The sequence below is a fragment of the Pleurodeles waltl genome, chromosome 7, assembly GCF_031143425.1.
Source record: "Pleurodeles waltl isolate 20211129_DDA chromosome 7, aPleWal1.hap1.20221129, whole genome shotgun sequence".
Lineage (NCBI taxonomy): Eukaryota > Metazoa > Chordata > Amphibia > Caudata > Salamandridae > Pleurodeles > Pleurodeles waltl.
The window spans coordinates 174,643,418-174,669,778 of record NC_090446.1 but is presented as its reverse complement, the minus strand read 5'-3'; the positions used below and the strand labels follow the sequence as shown (position 1 = coordinate 174,669,778).

At 44.6% G+C, this 26,361-nt stretch overlaps 1 protein-coding gene across 4 annotated transcripts in view; it reads right to left on the bottom strand.

Annotated features, from left to right (window-relative positions):
• The window catches only part of SLC35C2 (solute carrier family 35 member C2), a 128,895-nt gene that overhangs the window by 53,133 nt on the left and 49,401 nt on the right, over positions 1-26,361 (bottom strand). For all 4 annotated transcript variants that reach the window (XM_069243492.1, XM_069243489.1, XM_069243491.1 and 1 more), the window contains 2 exons: positions 24,148-24,211; positions 22,458-22,530 (listed from right to left, as the gene is read on the bottom strand). In XM_069243492.1, coding sequence (XP_069099593.1) covers positions 22,458-22,530; positions 24,148-24,211 — 137 coding nt within the window. The remainder of the gene's footprint in view (positions 1-22,457; positions 22,531-24,147; positions 24,212-26,361) is intronic.

Sequence of the window (26,361 nt, the reverse complement as noted above, 5' to 3'; positions counted from 1 at the left end):
TAGTCCTTCTCCACACAGATACCTGTGTGAGGGTCAAACTAGGTGGTGGGACGCACCTTTCCAGGAAATGTCAAACTCTTCAGGGTCTGCGTCAGGGATGTGTACTTGCACCCCATCTCTTTAATTTAATTTTGGCTGACCTACCGGCGGAACAGGACAAGGTGATCTCACATTCACCAAGGCTGGGGCAAACTGCCATGACAAGCTTGATGTACGCTGATGATCTCATCATTTTCAGTCACATTAGAATAGGCCTGCAGAGGCTACTTAACACAACAGCTGAATTCTCTGGAAAAATGCTCTAATTTATTTTAATAAATAAAAAGTCATGTCCTTTAAGACAACTGGGCGGCTGCAATATCAGTGGTACTTGGGTAGTAATAAGGTTGAAACAGTGTGTGGATATAAATACCCTGGGGTTCTTCTTGACAGCAATGGCTCCTTCAAACCCAATCTGGAGTCCCTCAGTCGGAAATCCATCTCGTTTGCATTTGCGCTCAACAGCGTTAAAAAAACAACAGGTTCTTCAACTTATCTGCCGCTATTAAAAGGTCATCCAAGCCAAATTAATACCAACAATTACATTTGGCAGCGAAGTTCTAAGGGGCCGAGGCGACTACTACTTGGACAAAATGATCATTAAGCTTTTCAAGAGGTTGTTCAGCTTACCAAATTATGTTTCACCGGACAAAGATCGCGTAGAACTTGGCCTGGTTAGGCAGCCTCTAGCAAGGAAAGGGGCATTTATTAACCTAAGTCATAAGCTGAAGGTAGCAAAAGAAGCCTCCTTAAGCACTCTTATTTGGGTGGAAATAATTTTGGATCCAACCTCCGCCTTCCGTTTCAACCTCGGGTCCACCCTGACAACATTGGTACTGGTAGATCAACTACTCCAACTCAGCTCACATCAGCTTGTCAAACGTGCAACGAAAGTAAGTGTCACGTCTCTCTCACATCTTCAGGACAAAGAGGCTTTATCGAAACAAAGCCATTCCTGGCTGGTACTGTCATCATACGGCGCCCTAATCCCACAACTATATCTGGAAGCAGCAGTTAATCCACAGATTAAAGCAGCCTTTATGAAATACCGAATGGGTGATATTGGCAGGCTTTAAAAGGGGACGACGTGCAGTTCAGCTGCAGACTGGCTAAATTATTTGATAAATTAGGGCACTTTCTCCAAGAGACAGAACAAGCAATCAGCCTGCAAGCAACATTGTAGTACTCTGTAATTCAGGTGAATATTTTTACTCAAATCGATTTTATTACTGTATTTTAGGATTCCTTTTTTTTTTCCTTCTTCTTTCTTTTGCTCTCCTTTCTTCGTGTAATGTTTTTTTACTGACCAAACACTTAATAAATGAAATAAAAAACGAAATAAAAAAAAATCTATCTTCACTGCATCGGCAATGCCATGCAGCACCAGATCGCCAGTGGTGCTGTCTATCACTTCACCACTGCAGCTTGTATAATCCACTTTCTCTCCCACACAATCAAAAGGAGGACAGCACTCAGGATGCCAGAAAATATCATTTTTAATCCTGGAGCAAAGTATAGGCACGTGCTTCGGTAAACAAATGCCTTTCTCAACCATTGAGGCGCCATATTACCACTCCATTTTATTTATCGCATGTCAACAATCTCCACCAATCACCAATGTGTTTCTAAATTTTCTAAAAGGGTATCTTTGATTGGTTCAACATAATCACATGTTTAGAGACATAGTAGAAATAGTAAAAATACTATGTTTTCTTTACAACTAGTGTAGATCGTCACTATTCATCTCTATCATTGCCTCTAATGCTCACTTTATTTGTATACTCTTCTGTGAAAACTTTCTTTTGAAAAATTACACAATAAAATAATATCAGATCTTTTGATCAACATAATCCATTTTACGATTAGTTCAATCTCCACCAATTGTTGCCATATTTCTAAATAAACAAAAATACTTATTTTAGAAATCTGGTCAACTATTGGTTTAGACATAGTACCTCCATTGGGACAGTGTAATAATAATAAACATAATAAATTGTCGTAACATCTTCCTGTAACAAGTACCCATCAACCAACTGACTTAGTACGATAAGATAATATCCAATCTGATAGCTAATAAAATCCCTTTTGGAATTACTACATCCATTATAATACAAAGATACTATGTGAACCAGCATTTAGCTTATGTTAGTTATAGCAATTATATAGATATTTCTTTAATTTCGCGCAAGGTGAAATAGCTTTATTTCTTACCACCTCTCAAATCTTCTTGTCTATCTGTGAAGAGTATACACAGCGATTACCCTTTTCAACCCATTTTAAAACCAGTTCAAACTACAGGGAGTGCAGAATTATTAGGCAAGTTGTATTTTTGAGGATTAATTTTATTATTGAACAACAACCATGTTCTCAATGAACCCAAAAAACTCATTAATATCAAAACTGAATATTTTTGGAAGTAGTTTTTAGTTTGTTTTTAGTTTTAGCTATGTTAGGGGGATATCTGTGTGTGCAGGTGACTATCACTGTGCATAATTATTAGGCAACTTAACAAAAAAAAATATATACCCATTTCAATTATTTTTCATTACCAGTGAAACCAATATAACATCTCAACATTCACAAATATACATTTCTGACATTCAAAAACAAAACAAAAACAAATCAGTGACCAATATAGCCACCTTTCTTTGCAAGGACACTCAAAAGCATGCCATCCATGGATTCTGTCAGTGTTTTGATCTGTTCACCATCAACATTGCGTGCAGCAGCAACCACAGCCTCCCAGACACTGTTCAGAGAGGTGTACTGTTTTCCCTCCTTGTAAATCTCACATTTGATGATGGACCACAGGTTCTCAATGGGGTTCAGATCAGGTGAACAAGGAGGCCATGTCATTAGATTTCCTTCTTTTATACCCTTTCTTGCCAGCCACGCTGTGGAGTACTTGGACGCGTGTGATGGAGCATTGTCCTGCATGAAAATCATGTTTTTCTTGAAGGATGCAGACTTCTTCCTGTACCACTGCTTGAAGAAGGTGTCTTCCAGGAACTGACAGTAGGACTGGGAGTTGAGCTGGACTCCATCCTCAACCCGAAAAGGCCCCACAAGCTCATCTTTGATGATACCAGCCCAAACCAGTACTCCACCTCCACCTTGCTGGCGTCTGAGTCAGACTGGAGCTCTCTGCCCTTTACCAATCCAGCCACGGGCCCATCCATCTGGCCCATCAAGACTCACTCTCATTTCATCAGTCCATAAAACCTTAGAAAAATCAGTCTTGAGATATTTCTTGGCCCAGTCTTGACGTTTCAGCTTGTGTGTCTTGTTCAGTGGTGGTCGTCTTTCAGCCTTTCTTACCTTGGCCATGTCTCTGAGTATTGCACACCTTGTGCTTTTGGGCACTCCAGTGATGTTGCAGCTCTGAAATATGGCCAAACTGGTGGCAAGTGGCATCGTGGCAGCTGCACGCTTGACTTTTCTCAGTTCATGGGCAGTTATTTTGCGCCTTGGTTTTTCCACACGCTTCTTGCGACCCTGTTGACTATTTTGAATGAAACGCTTGATTGTTCGATGATCACGCTTCAGAAGCTTTGCAATTTTAAGAGTGCTGCATCCCTCTGCAAGATATCTCACTATTTTTTACTTTTCTGAGCCTGTCAAGTCCTTCTTTTGACCCATTTTGCCAAAGGAAAGGAAGTTGCCTAATAATTATGCACACCTGATATAGGGTGTTGATGTCATTAGACCACACCCCTTCTCATTACAGAGATGCACATCACCTAATATGCTTAATTGGTAGTAGGCTTTCGAGCCTATACAGCTTGGAGTAAGACAACATGCATAAAGAGGATGATGTGGTCAAAATACTCATTTGCCTAATAATTCTGCACTCCCTGTAAAAAGAATTCAAGCTAAAAGACTTAAACCCTACTCATGGTGTACATACAGCAACTAAGCATTACATTTAATCACAATAAGTTCTTATATCATGGCATTGTCATATATGTACATGCATTTCTTCTGCTTTCATCCCATCAGGTTCTTTACTATTGGGTAAAATAATGTATTTTGATTCCATTATTCTGAGATCTCTCTCTATTTCCTCCTCTTACATCTTTTTTGATCCCATCAATCACAAAATATTTTATTTCATTTAATCTTTCTTCATGTGACTCATTCATGTGTTTTGCTACTGGGTAGGTAGTGTCTCTATTGTTGATCACTCTCAAATGTTGTAGAATCTGTTTATGTACTTGCAGTGTAGTACTTCCAACATATAGTTTCAAAAAGTGCATCTCAAAACATACACTACATGATCACTCTTGCAATTGCATGTTCCCCAGATCCTATGACGACCTTTCAGTTTATTGAAACTTCTTTTGCATTCTCACCATTTTTACGAGCTTTGCACCTAGTAGAGATTAGAAATCCCTCTCCTTTTGATAGCCATGTCCCACTCTTAGTCTTTGTCCCATCACTTCTGACCACCTTAACTCTAGTAGATACCCCTCTTCTATATGTGATCATGAGTCTCCGTGGTAATTCATTCCCTATTATTGGATCACTCATCAATAGCTGCCAATGTTTGTTTAGAACGGCTCTTACTTTTGCATGTGCTACATTATACGTTGTGATGAACCTTTGGCTGTTGGTCCTTCTCACCTTTTTTGAAGGTTTCTGAAAAATTCAATATTCTCTCTTCAATAGCGCTACACTCTTACAAGCATTCTGAAGAGATTCTTCTCTATAGCCTCTAGCTCTTAATCTTGCCACCATCTTATCTTTCACGGTGGAAAAGCTCCCATTAGTGCTACATGTGAGCTTTGCTCTTAAAAGTTCACCAAAAGGGATACTATCCACTAGGGGAGTAGGATGAAACTGGAGCCATGCAGGATACTATTCCTAGCTGTGGGTTTCCTATACATTTCTGTTTCCAGCTTGCACTACCTTGACATCTAAAAACTCCATTTCATCTTCACTCATTTTACTGGTGAACTTTAGATTCACGTAATTATGATTCAAGTCTGTCATAAAATCATCTACATGTCTTCTGTCACCTTTCCAAAGAACAGAAATATCATCTATGTATTGCAGCCATAGAATTATATATGGCTGCCATTTAGCTAATGGCGGGCAGCTGAGGACCTTCTCCTCCCACCAGCCCATATGCGGATTCGCATGGGAAGATGCAGGTTCCCATCGCTGTCCCTTGTCTCTGTTCATAGATACAATTGTCAAAGAAGAAAATGTTGTGCTGCTTGCACCATTTCATCATAGTCAATAACATTTTACTGTGTTTAAAAAACTTAAATGGTATAGCTCTTAAAAACCAGTTGTTGATCAGATAACAAAAATACTTCATACGGTAATGATTGGTGGAGATTGAACTAATCATAAAATGGATTATGTTGATCAAAAGATTTGATATTTTATTGCGTAGTTAATTTTTCAAAAGAAAGTTTTTACAGAAGAGTATAAAAATAAAAAGTGAGCATTAGAGGCAATGATAGAGATGAATAGTGACGATCTATGAGACTTGTAAAGAAAACACAGTATGATTACTATTTCTACTGTGTCTCTAAACATGTGATTATGTTGAACCAATCAGGATTAGACAACAGAGATACCCTTTTAGAAACTATAGAAACATAGTGGCGATTGTTGACATATGATAAATAAAATGGAGTGGTAATATGGCATCTCAGTGGTTGAGAAGGCATTTGTTTGCCAAAACGCGTTCCTCTACTTTACTCTAGGATTAAAAATTATATTTTCTGGCATCCTGAGTGCTGTCCTACTTTCAACTGTGTGGGGAGAAAGTGGATTATATATATATATATATATATATATATATATATATATATATATATACACATATATATATATACACACACATATATATATATATATATATATATATATACACACACACATATATACACATATATATACACACGCATACATACATACACACACACACACACGAGTTCCTTACCTTCGGTAATGACTTTTCTGGTGGATACATTAGCTACCTGTGGATTCCTCACCTTATGAATACTCCCCTTGCGCCAGCATTCGACAGAAATCTTCTTCCTAGCTTCCGCACGTCGACGAGGACGTCACAATTGCCCATGCGACGCCGTCTGACGTCATACAGGCAATAAGAGGTCCTCGCCGACGTCAGTACCAACATTTTTTACGTGCCTCTGAGATGAATCGGCCATTTTTTTAATATATACAATATATCTGCAGGCCCTCAAATACCAAGAGGAGCACACTCAAGGATAACTTGGTAAGACCAGACAGGCAACGGGGAGGCGGGAGGGACCGTGAGCTAATGTATCCACCAGAAAAGTCGTTACCGAAGGTAAGTAACTCGTTCTTCTGATGGATACAACTACATGTGGATTCCTCACCTATTGAATAGAGTCCCAAAGCAGTACCGCACTCGGTGGAGGGTGCCTGAATGGTCAAACCAAGAAATCCTGCAGCACTGACCGTGCAAAATGGCCATCCCTCCTAACCTCCGAATCCAAGCAGTAATGCTTCGCAAAAGTGTGGAGGGATGACCAAGTTGCGGCCTTGCAGATGTCAACCACAGGAACACCCCTAGCCAAGGCCGAAGAGGCCGACTTAGCCCTGGTGGAATGAGCTCTTATTCCATCAGGGGGTTCCTTCTTTGCCAGAGAGTAACACAGTTTAATGCAAAGAATGACCCACCTGGAGAGTGTTCTCTTGTGGACTGCCTTTCCTCTCCTCTTTCCCACGTACCCGGTGAAGAGTTGATCCTCCAACCTAAAACTCTTTGTTCTGTCCACGTAGAAGCTCAGTGCTCTTCTCGCGTCTAAACGGTGTAGTCTTTCTTCCTCTTTCGAAGGATGAGGTGGAGGATAAAAAGAGGAATGAGTAATAGTCTGGGCCATATGAAAGGGGGAAACAACCTTCGGCAAGAAAGCAGCCTTGGTCCTCAACACCACCTTATCCCCATAAAAAGATGTGTACGGGGGTTTAACAGATAGAGCCTGCAGCTCACTCACTCTTCTTGCTGAAGTAATTGCAACAAGGAAAACAGCCTTCAGAACCAATAACCTCAAAGGGCAAGAATGCATTGGCTCAAACGGCGAGCCCATAAGGAAAGTTAAGACTAGGTTTAAATCCCACTGGGGCATAATGAAAGGAGTGGGAGGAAATTTATTAACGAGACCTTTTAAAAATCTTAGCACTATAGGAGACTTAAATAAAGAAGGCTGGTCTTGAAGACATAGAAAGGCTGACAGGGCCGACAAATATCCCTTGACTGTAGCCACTGCACAACCCCTCTGTGCCAGGGAGAACGCAAAAGACAAGATATCCGATAAGTGGGCACGTAAGGGATCAATTTGCTTCTCTCCACACCAAATCACAAATTTAGCCCACCTGCTAGCGTAGATAGATTTAGTGTAGTGTCGCCTGGCCGATAAAATAACATCCACTACCTCAGGTAGGAGAGAAAAGGAACTCAGGTTGCCCCGTTCAATCTCCAGGCATGAAGGTGCAGGCTCTGGAGGTGGGGGTGTAAAACCTGCCCCTGCGATTGAGAGAGGAGGTCTGCCCTGAGAGGGAGACGGAGTGGGGGGCACAGAGAGAGTTGGAGAAGATCCGAATACCATACCCTCCTTGGCCAATCCGGAGCTATTAAGATGACTTGGTGCCCGGTCTTGGCGAATTTTCCTCAGAACTCGAGGAATTAAGGGTATGGGGGGGAAACGCGTAAAGTACCTGGTCGTGCCAGGCCATCTGAAACACGTCCCCCAACGTTCCTTGCACCGGATACTGGAGGCCGCAGAACAACGGGCAGTGCGAGTGCTCCTGAGTGGCAAAAAGATCTACCCGAGGGATCCCCCACATCTGGAAGATCTGTCGGACTAGATCCGGATGGAGACGCCACTCGTGATCGGTCGAGAAATGTCGACTGAGACCGTCCGCACGCACGTTCAAGACTCCGGCCAGATGGTTTGCTACTAAGCAAATCCGATGGTCCCTTGCCCAGGACCATAGCCGCAGAGCTTCTCTGCAGAGAAGGTACGATCCTACTCCTCCCTGTTTGTTTATATACCACATCGCGGTAGTATTGTCCGTCAGGACCTGAACCGACTGACCGTGAAGGGAAGGGAGGAAGGCCTTGAGAGCCAGACGTATTGCCCGCAATTCCAACAGATTTATATGAAACATCTGTTCCACTGGAGACCAATGACCTTTGACCTTTGACCTCCAGGTCTCCCAGATGAGCTCCCCACCCTAGAGTGGAAGCATCCGTTATTACTGTGGTCACCGGCAGAGGATGCGAGAACGGCCTTCCTTGGGAAAGATTGCCGTCCGCAATCCACCATTTTAAATCCACCACAGCGTCCCTGGAGATCTTTACCGATCCCTCGAGATCCCCTTTGTGTTGAGACCACTGCTTCAGGAGGCACCACTGAAGAGCCCTCATGTGCCAGCGAGCGTGAGTGACCAACAGAATGCAAGAAGCGAACAGACCGAGCAGACGCAGGACCTTGAGGACTGGAACGACCGCTCCACTTTGAAACTTTGGAACCAACTCCTGAATGTCCTGAATCCGCTGAGGTGGAGGAAAGGCACAATTCAATGTTGTATCCAGAACTGCCCCTATGAACAGGAGGCGCTGAGAGGGCTCTAGGTGAGATTTGGGTACATTCACTGAAAAACCCAGGTCGAACAACAACTGGGTTGCCGACTGAAGGTGATGCAACACGAGCTCCGGAGAATTGGCTTTGATCAACCAGTCGTCCAGGTAAGGAAATACCGCTATCCCCTTCCTTCTGATCTCTGCCGCAACCACCGACATCACCTTTGTAAAGACTCGAGGTGCTGAAGTAAGACCAAACGGAAGGACCGCAAACTGATAGTGCTGCAACCCCACCACAAACCGGAGATACTTCCTGTGCGACTTGAGTATCGGGATATGAAAGTAAGCATCCTGCAAGTCGACAAACACCATCCAATCTCCATCGTTCAGTGCCAAAAGCACCTGAGCTAGGGTCAGCATCTTGAACTTCTCCTGTTTGAGGAACCAATTCAAGATACTCAGGTCCAGGATTGGCCTCAACCGACCATCCTTCTTCGGGTTCAGGAAGTATCTTGAGTAACAACCCTGAACTCTCTCCTGCTCCGGAACCAACTCCACCGCACCCTTTGAAAGGAGGACTTGAACCTCCTGTTCTAGTAACAGGAGATGCTCTTCTGAACAGTAGGATGGGCGGGGCGGGATGGGGGGGAGGAAACTCCCAAAAGGGAAGGGCATAGCCTTTCCCCACAATGCTGAAGACCCAGGAGTCTGATGTTATAACCTCCCACTTTCGGAGAAAGCTCAATAACCTCCCCCCTACAGGAGTGGTATGAGAAGGAATTGGTGGAAGACTAAGGCTGCTTCCCATGCTGCACCCCTCCAGAGGAAGAGGCAGAGTGCTGCTGGGTGGCTCCCCTGGTCCGGACCCTACCCCTCCCTCTATATGATCTGTAGGAGACAGCAGTGGCAGGTTGTTGCTGAAATCTGCCTCGAAAGGAGGAGGAGGAACCACGACCAAACCCCCTAAATCTTCTAAAGAGTCTGGACGAAACAGAAGAGGTGGCCTGCAAGCCTAAAGACTTCACTGTGGCCCTACTGTCCTTAAACCTCTCTAGAGCAGAGTCCACCTTGGAGCCAAAAAGTTTATCCCCATCGAAGGGAAGATCCAACAGGGCTGACTGGACATCCAACTAGAAACCAGAGCTACGAAGCCAGGCTTGCCTCCTTGTAGCCACAGCAGTACCCATAGCCCTGGCTACAGAGTCAGTAGTATCCAGCCCAGACTGGATTACTTGGGTCGCAGCCGCTTGAACATCGGAAACCAGGCTCAACACCTCCTGAGGCACCTCAGCGTGGGACGACTTTATTTCATCCATCAGGGCGTAAATGTACCTTCCCAAAATACATGTAGCATTAGTAGATTTTAAAGCCATGCTACATGAAGAAAAAGCCTTTTTAGAAGAATGATCCATCTTCTTTGAGTCTCTGTCTGAAGGCACACCCGGAAAAGAACCTGGGGCAGACCGAGATGAACATGAAGCCTGAACCACCAGGCTCTCAGGGGTTGGGTGCCTGGACAGAAAGCCTGGGTCAGCAGGAGCCACTCGATATCTGCGAGCCACCGATCTATTCACTGCTGAAGATGACACCGACTTCTTCCATATCTCCAGGACTGGAGATAACAGAGCCTCATTAAAAGGCAGAAGTGGCTCTGCAGCTGTATAAGCAGGATGCAATACTTCTGTTAAAATATTAGGCTTAGGCTCAGACACCGGCAAAGGAAGGTCCAAAAAATCAGCTGCTTTCTTTATAACTGTGTGGAATGATGCAGCCTCCTCCGTATACTCTCCAGGCGATGCTAAGTCCCATTCTGGAGAGGTGTCCAAACCACTGGCTGTATCTAAATCATGGAGGTCCCCCAGAGGTTCCTCAATCTCTCCTTCCTCCAATGCCTGCTTCCGATATTCTTGCTCCTCAAGAAGGCGAAGAGCAAGCCTCCTCGAATGCAACCTGGCCTCAATTCTAGTCGTCGACATGACTTCAGCAGATGTCGAAGCTTGACGCCGATCCTCGGATCCATCCGACGTCGGATCCATTGGCGCCTTGGATTTCTTCGGCGCCGTACGAGGCAAAGGGCGGACAGAAGAATGTTCCGGCGCCGGAGCCACAGGTCTACTCGCGTCACCGGTTGCGAGACGGACACCATAGGCGCTGGTGCCGAGCCCACATTTCCTATGGGAAGGAAGGGCATAAAAGGTGCCGGTCGTAACGGAGCCGGAGCACCCATGTTGAAGGCCAAGGGGCCGGAAGGACCAGCCGGTCCACCACCTGGAGCCATCTGCTGAAAGATGGTAAACATCGCATTCAAGAATGCGGAACTGTCGGCTCCTGGGGCCGGGAAAGCCGGATACTGAGGAGCCTGGGCTCGAGGTGACATCGGCGCCGGTCCCGGCGTCTGAGAAGCTGGAGAAAACTCTTGACGCTGAGGAACCTCAAACACCGATGGAGGATTCACAGGCGACATCGGCGAAGCTGGCGAAGTCGGTGATGCAAAAGGCGTCTGCGGCTGTGGAGAGATGGTGGGACTCACTTCCCATGTTTTTCAGCGTCGAGCTGAAGGCGACGTCGAACGCGATCTCTCCCTACTCGACCGGCGCCGAGATTCACGACGACGCCGGGTGTCACGATGACGCCGATGGGACTTCGGAGAGGATGACTTTCGATGATGCCGCTTTTCTTTTCTCTTAGACTTCGACAAAAAGAGCTTTGCTTCTCGCTCCTTTAACGCCTTCGGATTCATCCGTTGACAAGAGTTACATTTGTCAACGTCGTGGTTGGAGCTGAGACACCACAAAAAGTCTGTATGTGGGTCCGTCACCGACATCTTGCCACCGCACTCATTGCAGGGCTTGAAACCAGATTTTCTTTGCGACATACTTTCTTTTCTCAAAGAAAGAAACAGCAACAATAACTAACTACGTTGAGTAGTAACAGTAGCTCCCTCGAAGAATAACAGTCGTTCGAATGGCACGGAAAAAAGGGAACTGACGTCGGCACGGACCTCTTATTGCCTGTATGACGTCAGACGGCGTCGCATGGGCAATGGTGACGTCCTCGTCGACGTGCGGAAGCTAGGAAGAAGATTTCCGTTGAATGCTGGCGCAAGGGGAGTATTCAATAGGTGAGGAATCCACAGGTAGTTGTATCCATCAGAAATATATATATATATATATATATATATATATATATATATATATACACACACACACACACATATATATACACACATATATAATAGCACATATAAAAAAAATGTATTTGCGTTTGGTATTGATCTCTCTACTTCATATTCTATCTACCTGCAGATTACCCACCTTTTGAATATCCCAGTTGTGCCATACTGTATCCGGAAACAACTTTTTAATGTAACTCAATGCCAGTCTGAAGTACTGGCTCTACACGCCGGAAGAAGTCCCCTTATGACATCACGAGAGCCATACAGCACCCAGTCACCGCACTGACATCAGAGTGGCATTTATTTTTTTTAACATGCTTTTGAGATGGGTGGATTAGAATGACGTAGAATAAATCAGGTGCAGTAGAATTTACAAAATATACAGAATTGGAACCTTATTAAAGGTTTTACTTAGTAACCAGTCAAGAACATGGGAGAGGGTGAGTCAGTGAGGAATGTGCAGGTACACACAGTATCCACAAGAACAATAGTTACAGAAGGTAAGTCTTTTTTTTCTTCTGATGGATACTTCTGCAGATTCCTCAGCTTTTTATCAGATTCCCCAAGCAGTACCCAACTAGGACATGGATACATGGCGCATTATACTAAAACATCATGAACGTCTAATCGTACAAAGTGGCGTTCCCTTTGCACTTTCCCAGTTCAAGCAATAATGCTTTGCAATAGTGTGGAGAGAATGCCTCATTGTCGCCTTGCCCTCTCAGTAGAAAACTTCGCTCTGGTGAAGTGAGCCATGATGTCCTCCAGTGGTTCTTTGTGAGCCAAGGTGTAACACATTTTGATGCACAAGATGATTCCTCTTGATAATGTCCTCTTTTGGACTGCTTTGTCCTTAATCTTGCCTACATAACCGATGAACAGTTGTGTGCCAAACCTAAAGTCCTTGGTTCTGTTGACACAGAGGCTGAATGCTGTCTTGGTGGCTAATCTCTGGAGCCTCTCCTCTTCCTTCATAGGAAAGAAAGGCTGTCAGAGTGATAGATTGACCTAGATGAAAAGAAGTAACAACCTTAGAAAGGAAAACAGCTCTGGTTAAGGGGACTGGCTCATCAGTTTAAAAAAAAAAAAAAAAAAGGTGAATGAAGTATTGACACTTTGGGGGTCATTCTGACCCTGGCGGTAAAATCCACCAGGGCCAACGACCGCCGGAGCACCGCCAACAGGCTGGCGGTGCTCCCTTGGGCATTCTGACCGCGGCGGTACAGCCGCGGTAGCTGCGCCGCCATGGGGATTCCGACCCCCATACCGCCATCCTGTTCCTGGCGGTTTTGACCGCCAGGCACAGGATGGCGGTATGGGGTGTCGTGGGGCCCCCGTAACAGGGCCCCACCAAGATTTTCAGTGTCTGCACTGCACCCGTCGCACCCCTTCCACTCCGCCGGCTCCATTCGGAGCCGCCATCCTCATGGAAGGGTGTTTCCCGCTGGGCTGGCGGGCGGCCTTCTGGCGGTCGCCCACCAGCCCAGCGGGAAACCCAGAATACCCGCGGCGGTCTTTTGACCGCGCAGCAGTATTCTGGCGGCCGGGGTCAGAATGACCCCCTTTATGCCTGCTAATCACTCAAATGCCTTGCTGATGCAATGGCAACAAAGGAAAAATGTTTTAACAGTAAGCACTCAACAGGCAACAACTCAAAGGTGGAACACATTAAAAGCGTGTGAAGAAAATTCAGGTCCCATTGTGGCATTATGAATGGCAAGAGAGAAAAATTGTTAATGAGACAAAAATCTCATGACTACAGGTGACTTGGAAAAGGACCATTGGTTTGGAAGACAAAGAAAATCTTGTGACTGTGCCTACTCCACACTTTATGAGCCCCCGAAAGGGTGAATCATAAGACACCCAATAATTGGGCCTGAAGTGGGTCCACCAGATTGTCCATAGAACCTTTCACAAATCTACTCCATCTTCCCAATATACTGCTTTGGTGGAATATTTGCTGGCATACATAATGACATCCACCATTTCAGGAGGTAATGAAAAAGCTTTGAGGTTACCCCACCCAATTTCCAGCGATGAAGGTGGAGGCTCTGGGTTTGGGGTGCCAAAGATGACCCCGTGAGAGGCAGTCCACTCTGTGAGAGACAAAGCAGGGGTACAGGCAGAGGTTCATCAGGTCTGCATACCACACATTTTGTGGCCAGTTTTGGGCTATCAGAAGTGCTTGGGCCTGGTTGAGGCGAATCTTCCTAAAGACCTGAGGAATCAAGGGTATAGGATGAGACTTGCAGTGAAGAGGAAAGTTCCACTGCGAGTGAAAGAAATCATCCAATGCTCCCTGCAGCACAAAATTTAGGGCAGCAAGTTCTCATGAGTGGGAAAAAGTCCCACCAGAGGTGGCCTCCAGAGACTGAAAATGTGTCTTACTACCTCCGGATGAAAGAGCCACACTGGATGATGCCGAGAGTGTCTGCCTACACATATCAGTACGCCGGGCAGATGGTTGGCTATCAGCCAGATCTTATGGCCCTGAGCCCAGGATCAGAGCCAACAGAGCTTTCTTGTAGAGAAGGTGCAACCCTACCGCTTCCATCTTGTTCATATACCACATCACAGTTGTACTGTGCATCAAGATCAGGACAGACTGGCTGCAGAAGGAAGGAAAGTTTGAGCACCAGACGGATTACCCGTTACTGATGTACAACCTCTGCTCTTCTGGAAACAGCAGGCCACCTATCCCAGGTTGCTTCGGGTAAGCTCCTCCCCGTTGTCACTTCCTGTGTGGGTTGGAACAGCTTCCCTTGGTCAGACTGCAGCGGATTTGAAGTGGTGGAGTGTGGAAGGCAGTGTCTTTGGAGATAGTGATGGAACTCTTAAGATCTCCACAATATTGAAACCACTGTCAGCAGAGTTACCACTGGAGTGCCAGTGTGTTAGCATGCATTGACTGTCCAACAGAATGCAGGAAGATAGCAGGCCTAAGTCCTTCAGGACTGGCACTCAAGCTCCATTCAAAAATATTGGCATCATAGTCTAAATGTACTGAACCCTCTCTGGTGGGGGAAAGGCTTGATTGGATGTGGGGTCCTGTACTACACCTATGACAGGATGCGCTGAGAGGGCAGTGAGAGAGATTTGGTAAGACTGCAACCTGATGGTGAGCGAATCGTACCATGCACTTCCTTTGCGACCGAAGAATCGGTATATAAATATCATTGTACAAGGGGGCATAGCCAGGCGGGCAACAATGACAGATATGCTTTAGCAGCACTCCATACCATCCTCCCTGCCACGGCAGTAAATCAGTGACTTGGGCCCAACATCTTTGTCACATTTAACCCCCAGGCCCCCTGAGGAAGCCTTGGGTCTTGCCACCGCACAGCCAATGACTTCAGCTGTCATGTGCACCCTGGGCCATACATGACTGCTAGATAGCGGACCCACCGCCCAAGGAGAAAATGGATCCCCACAGTCCCAGCTGGTTCCCCACCTCATGTGGGAGCCAGCATTGCAGTCACAGAAAGGCAACTGCTAAGTGAGCTGCCTCTTTGTGAGTGAGGTTGTCTCCTCGGTCTCCCTGCCTTAATCTCCGCAGGCAGAGAGAGAGAGGGAACCTCTGCTTGCAGCGAAGGAGAGCTATTTGACAGGTCTCCCTCACTGCGAGCAGAGTGTTTTCTGTGGCTTGGAGGAAGCTGTAAAGCTACCGCCAAGCCACAGTAAACAGCTATGTCCTGGGGTTGGGCACCCCGGGACATAGCAGGAGCCATCCCCAGGGCCATCTGTGGCTCATCGAGGATGGCTGCGCGGCATCCCTCTCCCACAAAAAGAGCCCCAGGAAGGTGGTGGTCCCTGGGCCGTGGTGGTCCAAAACAGGGAAGTGGTGCACCAAATTTAGTGAATGCCCCTGGGGTGGTATTGGGCCCCGGGGCTGCGTGCCCCCCCACGCATCACATTACCATAAATTCCCAGGGAGGTGGCGGTCCCCCACATGAGTTTTCGTTTGTGCCCCAGGGAAGAGGCGGTCCCCGGGGCTGCAGGGAGGACCCCCGCTCACATTACTCTTGCATACTACCACAGGGAGGCAGCAGACCCCAGGGCTGAGGGGAGGCCAGGAGGGTTCCCTCATTAAAAAAACAATTCCCCTGGGACCTGACCCACTCAGGCGCTTATGAAAAAACAAACAAGGTAGCCTGTGCTTTTTTTTTTTTTTTTTTTAAACTTTCTCCCACGAATTTGCAACATTGCGATTTCGCAGCAAAATAGTTTTTTTTAAATGCTTTTTTTTTTGCTGTAGCAGTGTCTCCACCTGGCCCTTTTTTTTTTTTTTTTTTTTAACAGTTTATGGGACTCTGCTCAAGCCAAGTACCAATATGGCTGCCAACACTTCCTGCCTTGAAGTGTTGGCAGCCAATCAGAGCTGTGCATTTCCCTACAAGAGCTCGTCTTTTTTCGCGAATCATCGCAAAGGACCTACGGCCCTAGATATACAAATGTATTTTCCCTTTAATTTCTCAAAAACTACTGAACAGATTTACACGAAATTAGCAAAAGCACAATCTGCGTATCGAAAGCTAGCCTTTTGCCACATTTGGTAATTCTGTCCAGTGTTTCGGGCTGTAGTCGTGCCTAACGGTCCTATGGGAATTACCATGGGGAATGCAACTTTTTTGACCCCACCCCTTTTTTCTTAGCCCCCGCAACTTTCCATGCGCAATTTGTTTTGAGTAATTTCGTCAAGATGCGTCTAACGGTGGCACAGATATAGGCAAGTCAAAAAAAAAAAAAATCCATGGAAACATGGTCCTAACTATAACTACCTAGTGGTGACAGCCACTAGGTTTTTCATTTTTTATATTATATATATATATAAAAACAAATCCCTTTCAGGGTTAGAGTGACGCATAAATTATGCAAAAAAGAGAATAGAGAACTCTGGGTAGTTCCCAAATTTAGGTGGAGAGCAGCTCTAGTAAGGAGCACTCTGCAACACCAGCGACACTCTAGATTTGCTCACCTCAAGTGTCACAGTGTCAAACCTATGCTTAAAGATTTTGCTGTATAAATGGCAAAAGACTTTGTCACTATCTAGCTCGGCGTGGATAGCACTGTGCTGATCCAATGCTTAAAAACGTTGCTGTTAAGACAATGTTGAGGTTCCATGAAGGAACTGGTGGTGTTTGTGGTGGTATAATTCTCTTTAGGCCTTCCATAAATGCTTTTATGACTGGTATCCTAAATAATGAAGTTGAGTGCGTAATTTGCAGGTAGGCTGAAATTGCGGTCAGATGTATCTTTATTGAAGAGAAAGCTAGCTTTGATTTTTGCAATTGTAGTAAGTATCCTACTATATCTTTGGCAGATGCGTGTAAGGGTTGAATTTGATTATTATGGCAGTAATAAACAAATCTTTTCCACTTATTTGCATAGCAGTGTCTAGTGGTAGGTTTACTAGCTTGTCTTATGACCTCCATACATTCTTGTGTGAGGTCTAAGTGTCCGAATTCTAGGATTTCAGGAGCCAAATTGCTAGATTCAGTGATGCTGGATTTGGATGTCTGATCTGTTGTTTGTGTTGTGTTAACAGATCTGGCCTGTTTGGTAGTTTGACATGAGGTACTACTGAGAGGTCTAGTAGTGTTGTGTACCAAGGTTGTCTTGCCCATGTCGGTGCTATTAGTATGAGTTTGAGTTTGTTTTGACTCAATTTGTTTACTAGATATGGAAGGAGTGGGAGAGGGGGAAAAGCGTAAGCAAATATCCCTGACCAGCTCATCCATAACGCATTGCCCTGAGACTGATCTTGTGGGTACCTGGATGCGAAGTTTTGGCATTTTGAGTTTTCTTTTGTTGCAAATAGATCTATTTGTGGTGTTACCCACATTTGGAAGTAAGTGTTTAGTATTTGGGGGTGAATCTCCCATTAGTGGATCTGTTGGTGATCCCGAGAGAGATTGTCTGCTAACTGGTTCTGAATTCCTGGAATAAATTGTGCTATTAGGCGAATGTGGTTGTGAATCGCCCAATGCCATATTTTCTGTGTCAGGAGACACAACTGTGTCGAGTGTGTCCCTCCCTGTTTGTTTAGGTAATACATTGTTGTCATGTTGTCTGTTTTGACAAGAATGTGATTGTGTCTTATTATGGGTTGAAATGCTTTGAGCGCTAGAAATACTGCTAACAGTTCTAAGTGATTTATGTGAAACTGTTTTTGCTGTATGTCCCATTGTCCTTGGATGCTGTGTTGATTGAGGTGTGCTCCCCACCCTATCATGGAAGCATCTGTTGTTATTACGTATTGTGGCACTGGGTCTTGGAAAGGCCGCCCTTGGTTTAAATTTATACTGTTCCACCATTGAAGCGAGATGTATGTTTGGCGGTCTTTTAACACCAGATCTAGAAGCTGACCCTGTGCTTGTGACCATTGTGATGCTAGGCACTGTTGTAAGGGCCGCATGTGCAACCTTGCGTTTGGGACAATGGCTATGCATGAAGACATCATGCCTAGTAGTTTCATCACCAGTTTGACTTGTATCTTTTGATTTGGATACATGGTCTGTATCACATTGTGAAATGTGTGAACTCTTTGCGGACTTGGAGTGGCAATCCCTTTTACTGTGTTGATTGTTGCTCCTAAGTATTGCTGTGTTTGACACGGCAGAAGGTGTGACTTTGTGTAATTGATTAAGAAACCTAGTTTGTGGAGGATTTCTATGACATATTTTGTGTGTTGTGAACACCGTCTTAGCGTGTTGGTTTTGATTAACCAATCGTCTAGGTACGGGAACACATGTATTTGCTGCCTTCTGATATGTGCAGCTACTACTGCTAGGCATTTTGTAAAAACTCTTGGTGCAGTTGTTATTCCGAATGGCAACACTTTGAATTGGTAATGTATCCCTTGGAATACAAACCTTAGGTACTTTCTGTGTGAAGGATGTATTGGTATATGGAAATATGCATCCTTTAGGTCTAGTGTTGTCATGTAGTCTTGTTGTTTGAGCAGTGGGATTACGTCTTGTAATGTAACCATGTGAAAGTGATCTGATTTGATGTAGGTCTCAGACTCTTGTCTTTTTTGGGTATTAGAAAGTACAGGGAGTAAACTCCTGTGTTTATTTGTTGTTTTGGTACTAACTCTATTGCTTCTTTTTGTAGCAATGCCTGAACTTCTAGTCCTAGAAGATCTATATGTTGTTTTGACATATTGTGTGTTTTCGGTGGAATGTTTGGAGGGAATTTGAGAAATTCTATGCAATAACCATGCTGGATAATTGCTAAGACCCAAGTGTCTGTTGTTATTTCCTCCCAATGTTTGTAAAACTTGGTTAGTCTCCCCCCCACAGGTGTTATGTGTTGGGGATTTGTGACCTTGAAGTCACTGCTTGTTTGGAGGAGTTTTGGGACTTTGGAACTTTCCTCTATTCCTTTGAAATTGTCCCCCTCTATATTGTCCCCGAAAACCTCCCCGCTGATACTGGCTCTGGTAAGTGGGCTTTGTTTGTGAGGTTGTGGCTTCTGTGGTTTGCCCTCGAAACCCCCCTCGAAATTGTGTCTTTCGAAATGTGCCTCTGCTCTGTGGGGAGTAGAGTGCGCCCATGGCTTTGGCCATGTCAGTGTCTTTCTTAAGTTTTTCGATCGCAGTGTCCACCTCCGGCCCAAACAACTGCTGTCCGTTGAATGGCATATTCAGCACAGCTTGCTGTATCTCTGGTTTAAATCCTGATGTACGCAGCCATGCATGTCTCCTTATTGTTACAGCTGTGTTGACAGTTCTAGCAGCTGTGTCTGCAGCATCCATTGCTGACCGTATCTGATTATTGGAGATACCCTGTCCTTCTTCTACTACTTGCTGCGCTCTTTTTTGGAACTCCTTGGGTAAATGTTCAATAAGGTGTTGCATCTCATCCCAATGGGCCCTATCATATCTGGCTAGCAAAGCTTGCGAATTTGCAATACGCCACTGGTTTGCTGCCTGTGTCGCCACCCTTTTGCCTGCAGCATCGAATTTTCGACTTTCTTTATCTGGAGGTGGTGCATCTCCTGAAGTATGAGAGTTGGCTCTTTTGCGCGCTGCTCCCACTACAACAGAGTCTGGTGTTAGCTGTTGTGTAATATACACTGGGTCTGTTGGTGGCGGTTTATATTTTTTATCTACTCTTGGAGTAATGGCTCTCCCTTTAACAGGCTCCTCAAACACTTGTTTGGAGTGTTTTAGCATTCCGGGTAGCATAGGAAGACTCTGATATTGGCTGTGTGTGGACGACAGTGTATTAAAAAGAAAGTCGTCTTCAATGGGCTCTGAATGAAGGCTGACATTATGAAATGCAGCTGCTCTTGACACCACCTGTGCGTAGCCTGTACTATCCTCTGGTGGCGATGGTTTAGCTGGATAGCATTCTGGACTATTATCTGACACTGGTGCGTCATAAAGGTCCCATGCGTCAGGGTCATCTTGACTTATTCCTGTATGAGTTGGGGATTGCATCATTGGTGGAGTGGCTACCGGTGATGGTTGCGGAGAGTGATGTGGGGACGGTGGCGGTGTTACTTGTTTAGCCACCTTTGCGTGTGGCTGTTTGTCTTTGTCTTGGAAGGCAAGCTTGCATTTCATTTTGACTGGAGGAAGAGTGCTGATCTTCCCTGTATCTTTTTGAATAAAGAGCCGTCTTTGTGTGTGATCTGGCTCTATTGCCTGTAATTCCTGTCCAAATCTATGTGTCTTCATTTGTGTGGACAGTCCTTGTTCCTCAGTGTAGGAACTTGTTTTCGGTTCCGAGGCCGGATATTTCGTTACCAAAACCTTTTCGGCTGCTTTTTTCGGCTCCGACGAAACCTTTTTTACTTTCGGCGTCGTGCTCTCTCGGTGCCGACCCATTTCGGTGCCGGTGTCGAATCTTCTCTGAGCCACTATCTCGGGCCCGAGATTGCTGTGTGCCGGTATCTCGACCGGAGTCGGATGACTTCGACACCAGCTCGCCCTTTTTCGGTGCCGATGAACGGTCACCTACTTTTCGGGTTAAGCCATGGCCTGTTGGCGGTGGCGTCCCCTGGGCTTTAGCACTTTTCTCGTGAGTTCTTGGTTTCAACGTCTTACTCACGGTTTTAGGCGTTTCCTCGGGATCGATCTCCTCAGAGTCTGACTCCTGGGTGGAGAATGTTTCTTCCTCCTCCTCGAAACGCTCTTGTCCTGTCGGCGCTGACGCCATTTGCAGTCTTCTTGCTCTTCGGTCCCGGAGTGTCTTCCTGGACCGAAACGCTCGACAGGCCTCACAAGTATCCTCCTTGTGTTCTGGTGACAAACACAAGTTACAGACCAGATGTTGATCTGTATATGGATACTTGTTATGGCATTTTGGACAGAAGCGGAATGGGTCCGTTCCATCAGCCTTGAAGAGACACGTGGCCGGGCCGACCAGGCCCCGACGGGGATGGAAGAAAACCCCTCAGGGCCACCGGAGCTCTTCTTAATTCCGTGTCGATCTGTTGTAACTAACCCGATACCGAACGCAAACAATACCGACGATTTTTCCGAGATTCTAACTAACTTTCCGACCCGAAACATGGAGCGAAAAGGAACACGTCCGAACCCGGTGGCGGAAAAAAAAACAATCTAAGATGGAGTCGACGCCCATGCGCAATGGAGTCGAAATGGGAGGAGTCCCTCGGTCTCGTGACTCGAAAAAAGACTTCTTCGAAGAAAAACAACTTGTAACACTCCGAGCCCAACACCAGATGGCGGGATGTGCACAGCATGTGTATCTGCAGCTACACATGCCATCGAACATATATATATATATATATATATATATATACACACATACACATATATATATGTGTATTGCGAGAGAGAAATGAGGAGTGAGAGAGAGCTACATATAATAAAAAATTATGTTAAATGGCAGTCTGGGTAATTCAGTAGTACGTTCAGTGTAAGAACATCAAACTACAGACTACCTTGCAGATCCACTCAATGGTCATTATTAGGACATGTAAAGTGCTGTGCTAACGATGTTACATACTTCGAGAACTATATTCTCAAAAATCAGAGTGAAGATTGTTGTGTTCCTGAGAATTGGAAAGCTTTACCAAAGTAGACTGGGGCTTCAGCAAGTTCTTCTGTAATCTGAGATGGGTTCCTTTTCTGGTTATGAAAATAAAGAATCAAGTTAGAAATGAAAGCATTTGACAGTGACTGAAGAATCACTCTGGAACTTTGGAAGATGATTGAATGCAGATTGACTAGCAGATCTGCATGTACAACAATATATTTATCAGACTCTGCAGCAAGCCAATATGCAATTACTCTTAATTAAAAAAAATGAAATTCACACCAAATATATTTATCCAAGTCATACAATCTACACAAAGGTATTTGAAGTGTGCATAATAAGCTAGAACAATGGTAATGTATTTACTGTCATTTAATAATTTAAAAAATATGGTGTCCCTGCAACTGGAACACAACGGGTAATCTCCTCTGGAGATATGTGGACATAACTTGTACATTCATTTTTAAAAGCACATGTTTACAATTAGTCACACTGGAGTTTGGTAGTCCGCCTAACAAAAGCCTGTTTTCTCTAATTTTAGTTATAAGTAGGGTGAATCTAACAACCACCTGTCAAATGGTAATGCAGTTCCCCCACGAACAGAAGCCTGATACAAATAAAAAGGCTCCAGAAAACGAGCACTCACCAGCTCCTCCAACTTAAATACCAGCGAGAAAAAAAGAATGAAGAGCACGGCTGAAGACTTTGTCATTGTGTACCTAGAATGGTGGAATAAGAGAGAAAAGGGAGAAGTATGAGCAGAGAAGAATTTAAGACGGGGACAAGTGACCGGGGAAAATAAAACACAGCGTACCATCAAACAAGGCTGAGGTACAAAGAAAAGGATTGCCATAAAACTGCGTGACACAGTCTGTATTTCAGATGATGTAGTTCAAGGATAACTAAAACAGATTGTTTAATCCCAAAACTTAAAGCTGTATACGGTGATCCTCTCTCGGCACGTAGATCTAAATTCACTGTACAGTTCTCTGCAAACCGACCCCGTGAGCTTCAAGAGTACACAGTTTGGGGTTGGAAGTTCAAAACTTATATACCAAAGACTTGAGATACTTTATTATCACCATTGTTGTGAAGATGCTCATGTATAAATTTGATAGCCAACTATCTAGCAACATTGTTACTGTGGTCTAACACTAGAGTCTGGCTTAATTAGCAGAGCTTATGGATCATTTGTTAAAGGGGCCAATGCTTATATCAAGAATGCAATGTTTGTGACTGGGAAAAGAAGTTGGTTTCTATATTTCATTTTACAAATCGTGAAGTCTTGGCCAAGAAATTTTCAGAAACTGAATGGCACAACCCTACACGTCAAAATGTAAATATATTGATGTCCAGCACATTCTTGTGACTGTAGGGTTTTAAATGTGGTGTATTGAGCTCGATTATTCTAGACGTCACTAGATTCCAAAAGTCCCTATTTCACAGACTGCTTCTTTACACTAAAATTTCAGTGCTCAAAACCAGAACCAAATGCTTAGAGCACCATGTATCACATCATTGTTAAAATGCCTATAGTTCTAAAAAAAAAAAGGTTTCATGACCCACTAAAATACACAATCACTTAAAGGTTACGTTACCGAAGGCAAAAATCATTAAAGTATTTTTTGGAAGACGAAAGTGTCTATCATGAGTTCATTTACCTGGGCACCTCATTTGTAGCTAGAATTCTGGATGCCGACATTGAATGTTGCAAAAGGTTAATATCCAGACAGGTGAAAAGAGTGGACTCTCAACCAATATCAGAAGTACAGTTATTGCTACCACAATAGTTACTACTTTCTCTTCCTGCTGAAAGGGCAAATCATTGCCTCCCATCCAGAGTGAATGTGAATGTCTAAGGCATACATAATGCTCAAGGATGTCCAGTAATTTCAGCGGTCCACTCACAGAAGCAAACAAGGAAGGCGATCAGTGCCCACAATATGGAACAGCAAGCCAATTCTGCATGAAAGAGCTTACCATCAGCTCTGCCCTGGCTACACTGGTGTATGGGTTAATGTTATTTATATATCACCTGTACCACAGTTTTGTTTGCAAAGCAGTATACCCTATTCCTCAATTTTATGGAATTCAACTTACTGATCGCTAAAAGGTTCAGTGTACCCTGGCAAAAGTCTATAAACGTGAAATTCAGATGACACATAGGAAGTGCATGATTAAGTTCCTGACACACCCTATTGCCTATTAACAGTGGATTCTGCTGCTTGCTCCCATTTGTCACCTGCGACCCGTTTCCAAAAGTAGCCCCAGTCAAATCTACAATGTTCAAGATACTAGAGTGTGTCAGGAACGGAGGATGCTCTGCAAATACTTACAGTGAGACAGTGATGTACAGAAAGCTCCAGTTTGACAGGCCAATGTCTAGCGCGGTTGCCAGTGCTAACAGGAAGAAAAAAAGGAACAGAGTTAGAGAGAAGTAGATTAGGTACTCAGATGATTTACCCAAACAGAATCCCGAAGCATGACTGCTACTGAACTCAAAATTTAGAAGCCTGACTAAACTAGAAAGCAATATTACCAAAAAGTATAGAAGAACATAAACACGTAACAGCTGGCTCAGTACAGAGTAATAGTCTTTGCAGCTGCACGTGAGTGGCAATGACTGTAGACCAGTATCTTCAAAGGTAATTCATTCCATTTACTGGCAGAGAAAGTACATGTACACATGGAAGTACTAAAACGGTTTATATCAAGGATCCTAGAAAGAGATCTACAGGGTAGCTGCCACACAGAGAAGAGAGTCCATTACATCAGCTAGGTGCTGAGATAGACACAACAAATGGACCATTCAGGGCACAGGACATAAAGTACCTCCCTTCCTTGCAAGACAAAAGCCCACATCATCATTTATCAATGTCTTTGAAACGTTATCCACATAATGAACCAACAACCAAAAACAATATCCAAAAACAAAACATTCAAGACCACCCCTAAAGCTAGATCAGTCATAAACAACACATTTGTAAAATGATTACACCGACCAGGGACCAAGATAAGCACCGCACATTCTAACAAATATGTGGGGTTTTCCACAGATAGACCTGTTTGCCACTCTGGAGAACGCGCACTGCCAGTCGTTCTGCAGGCTCCAGTATCCGGTGCAAGAGGCATTGGGGGACGCGTTTCAGACGTCTTGGTGCGACCAGTTACTTTATGCGTTCCCCCCCCCAAAAAGAAGGGTGTGGAACTCAGACCTTCAACTCTTACTGTGCCCTCCTCTCCGTCTCCCTCACAGGGCAGACCTCCTTTCGCAGGGGAAGGTTCTGCACCCCCACCTCCAGAGCCCACACCTACATGCCTGGAGATTGAACCGGGCAATCCGAGTTCTTTTTCTCTCCCTCCAGAAGTGGTGGATGTTATCTTATCGGCCAGGCGACACTCCACCAAAACTGTCCATGCCAACAGATAGGCTAAATTTGTTGCTTGGTGTGGAGAGAGGCAAATTAATCCCTTAAACGTCCATTTGTCTGATGTTTTGCATTTTGCCCTTTCCTTGGCACAGAAGAGTTGTGCGGTTGCAACTGTGAAGGGTTATTTATCGGCGCTGTTCGGCCTGTGGATACAGTAGCTACCTGTGGATTCCTCACAGTCCCACCTGCCTCCCCGTTGCCTGTCTGGTCATACCAAGATTTCATTCATTATTATTATTATAAATGTGTGTGTACGTATATGTATATAGATATGTGTTTTTGGTGTTTTCTATATAAACAAATACTGTAGTTTATATTTGTATTTGGATTGGTATGTATTGCTGTGAGGTAGGTATTCACCGGTTCACCTCGAAGGCACGTAAAAAAATGGTAAAACTGACATCAGCGAGGAATTCTTATTGCCACAATGACATCAGACGGAGTCACGTGCTGAGCCATGCAATTGTGACGTCCTCGTCGACGTGAAGAGCTGGGAAGAAAGCTTCCGTCGAATGCTGGCGCATTGGGAGAATTAATTTCTGACTTCAGCCTGGCTGATACCATACTTGACAAGCTGTTTTTCACCCTTAACATGCAGCAGGCATTATTTTACTGGTCATCATGAATCATCTTCCATCGATTAACTGGTAATGATGGCATAGCTGCTGATAGAATGTTAAGAGCTGCGTTGTAGATCTAAACCTATCACATTTTTACACTGGAAGCTCTAAGTTAGCTAACTCAACTTCTTTTGGATAGATTCCAAGCTGTGACACTTCACCTTTTCAGTATGACTTGCATTCAATTAAAAGTGAAGTGTTTCTTGGGTCTGCATTCAGCCACACATTGTTTCCAGTTTGTAGAACTTGCCCTAGCCTCGCAAATCAGGTTGATCTTTTACGCAGATGACAAAAAAATTATTCTAATGTTAGATGGGGGATAATCTGTCCAACTCGGTTTCCCTAAATGCATTTTTGAGCTTCACACTGAATGAATGTTGGAAATAGCCCTTTTTGCAGGGTTATCCCCAAACATTCTGCCTTCTTCCTCCTATTTTTTCAGATGTGTTTTGCTGGTGTATTGATTCTGCACACTTTTCCACTGCAGATCAGCGCTAAC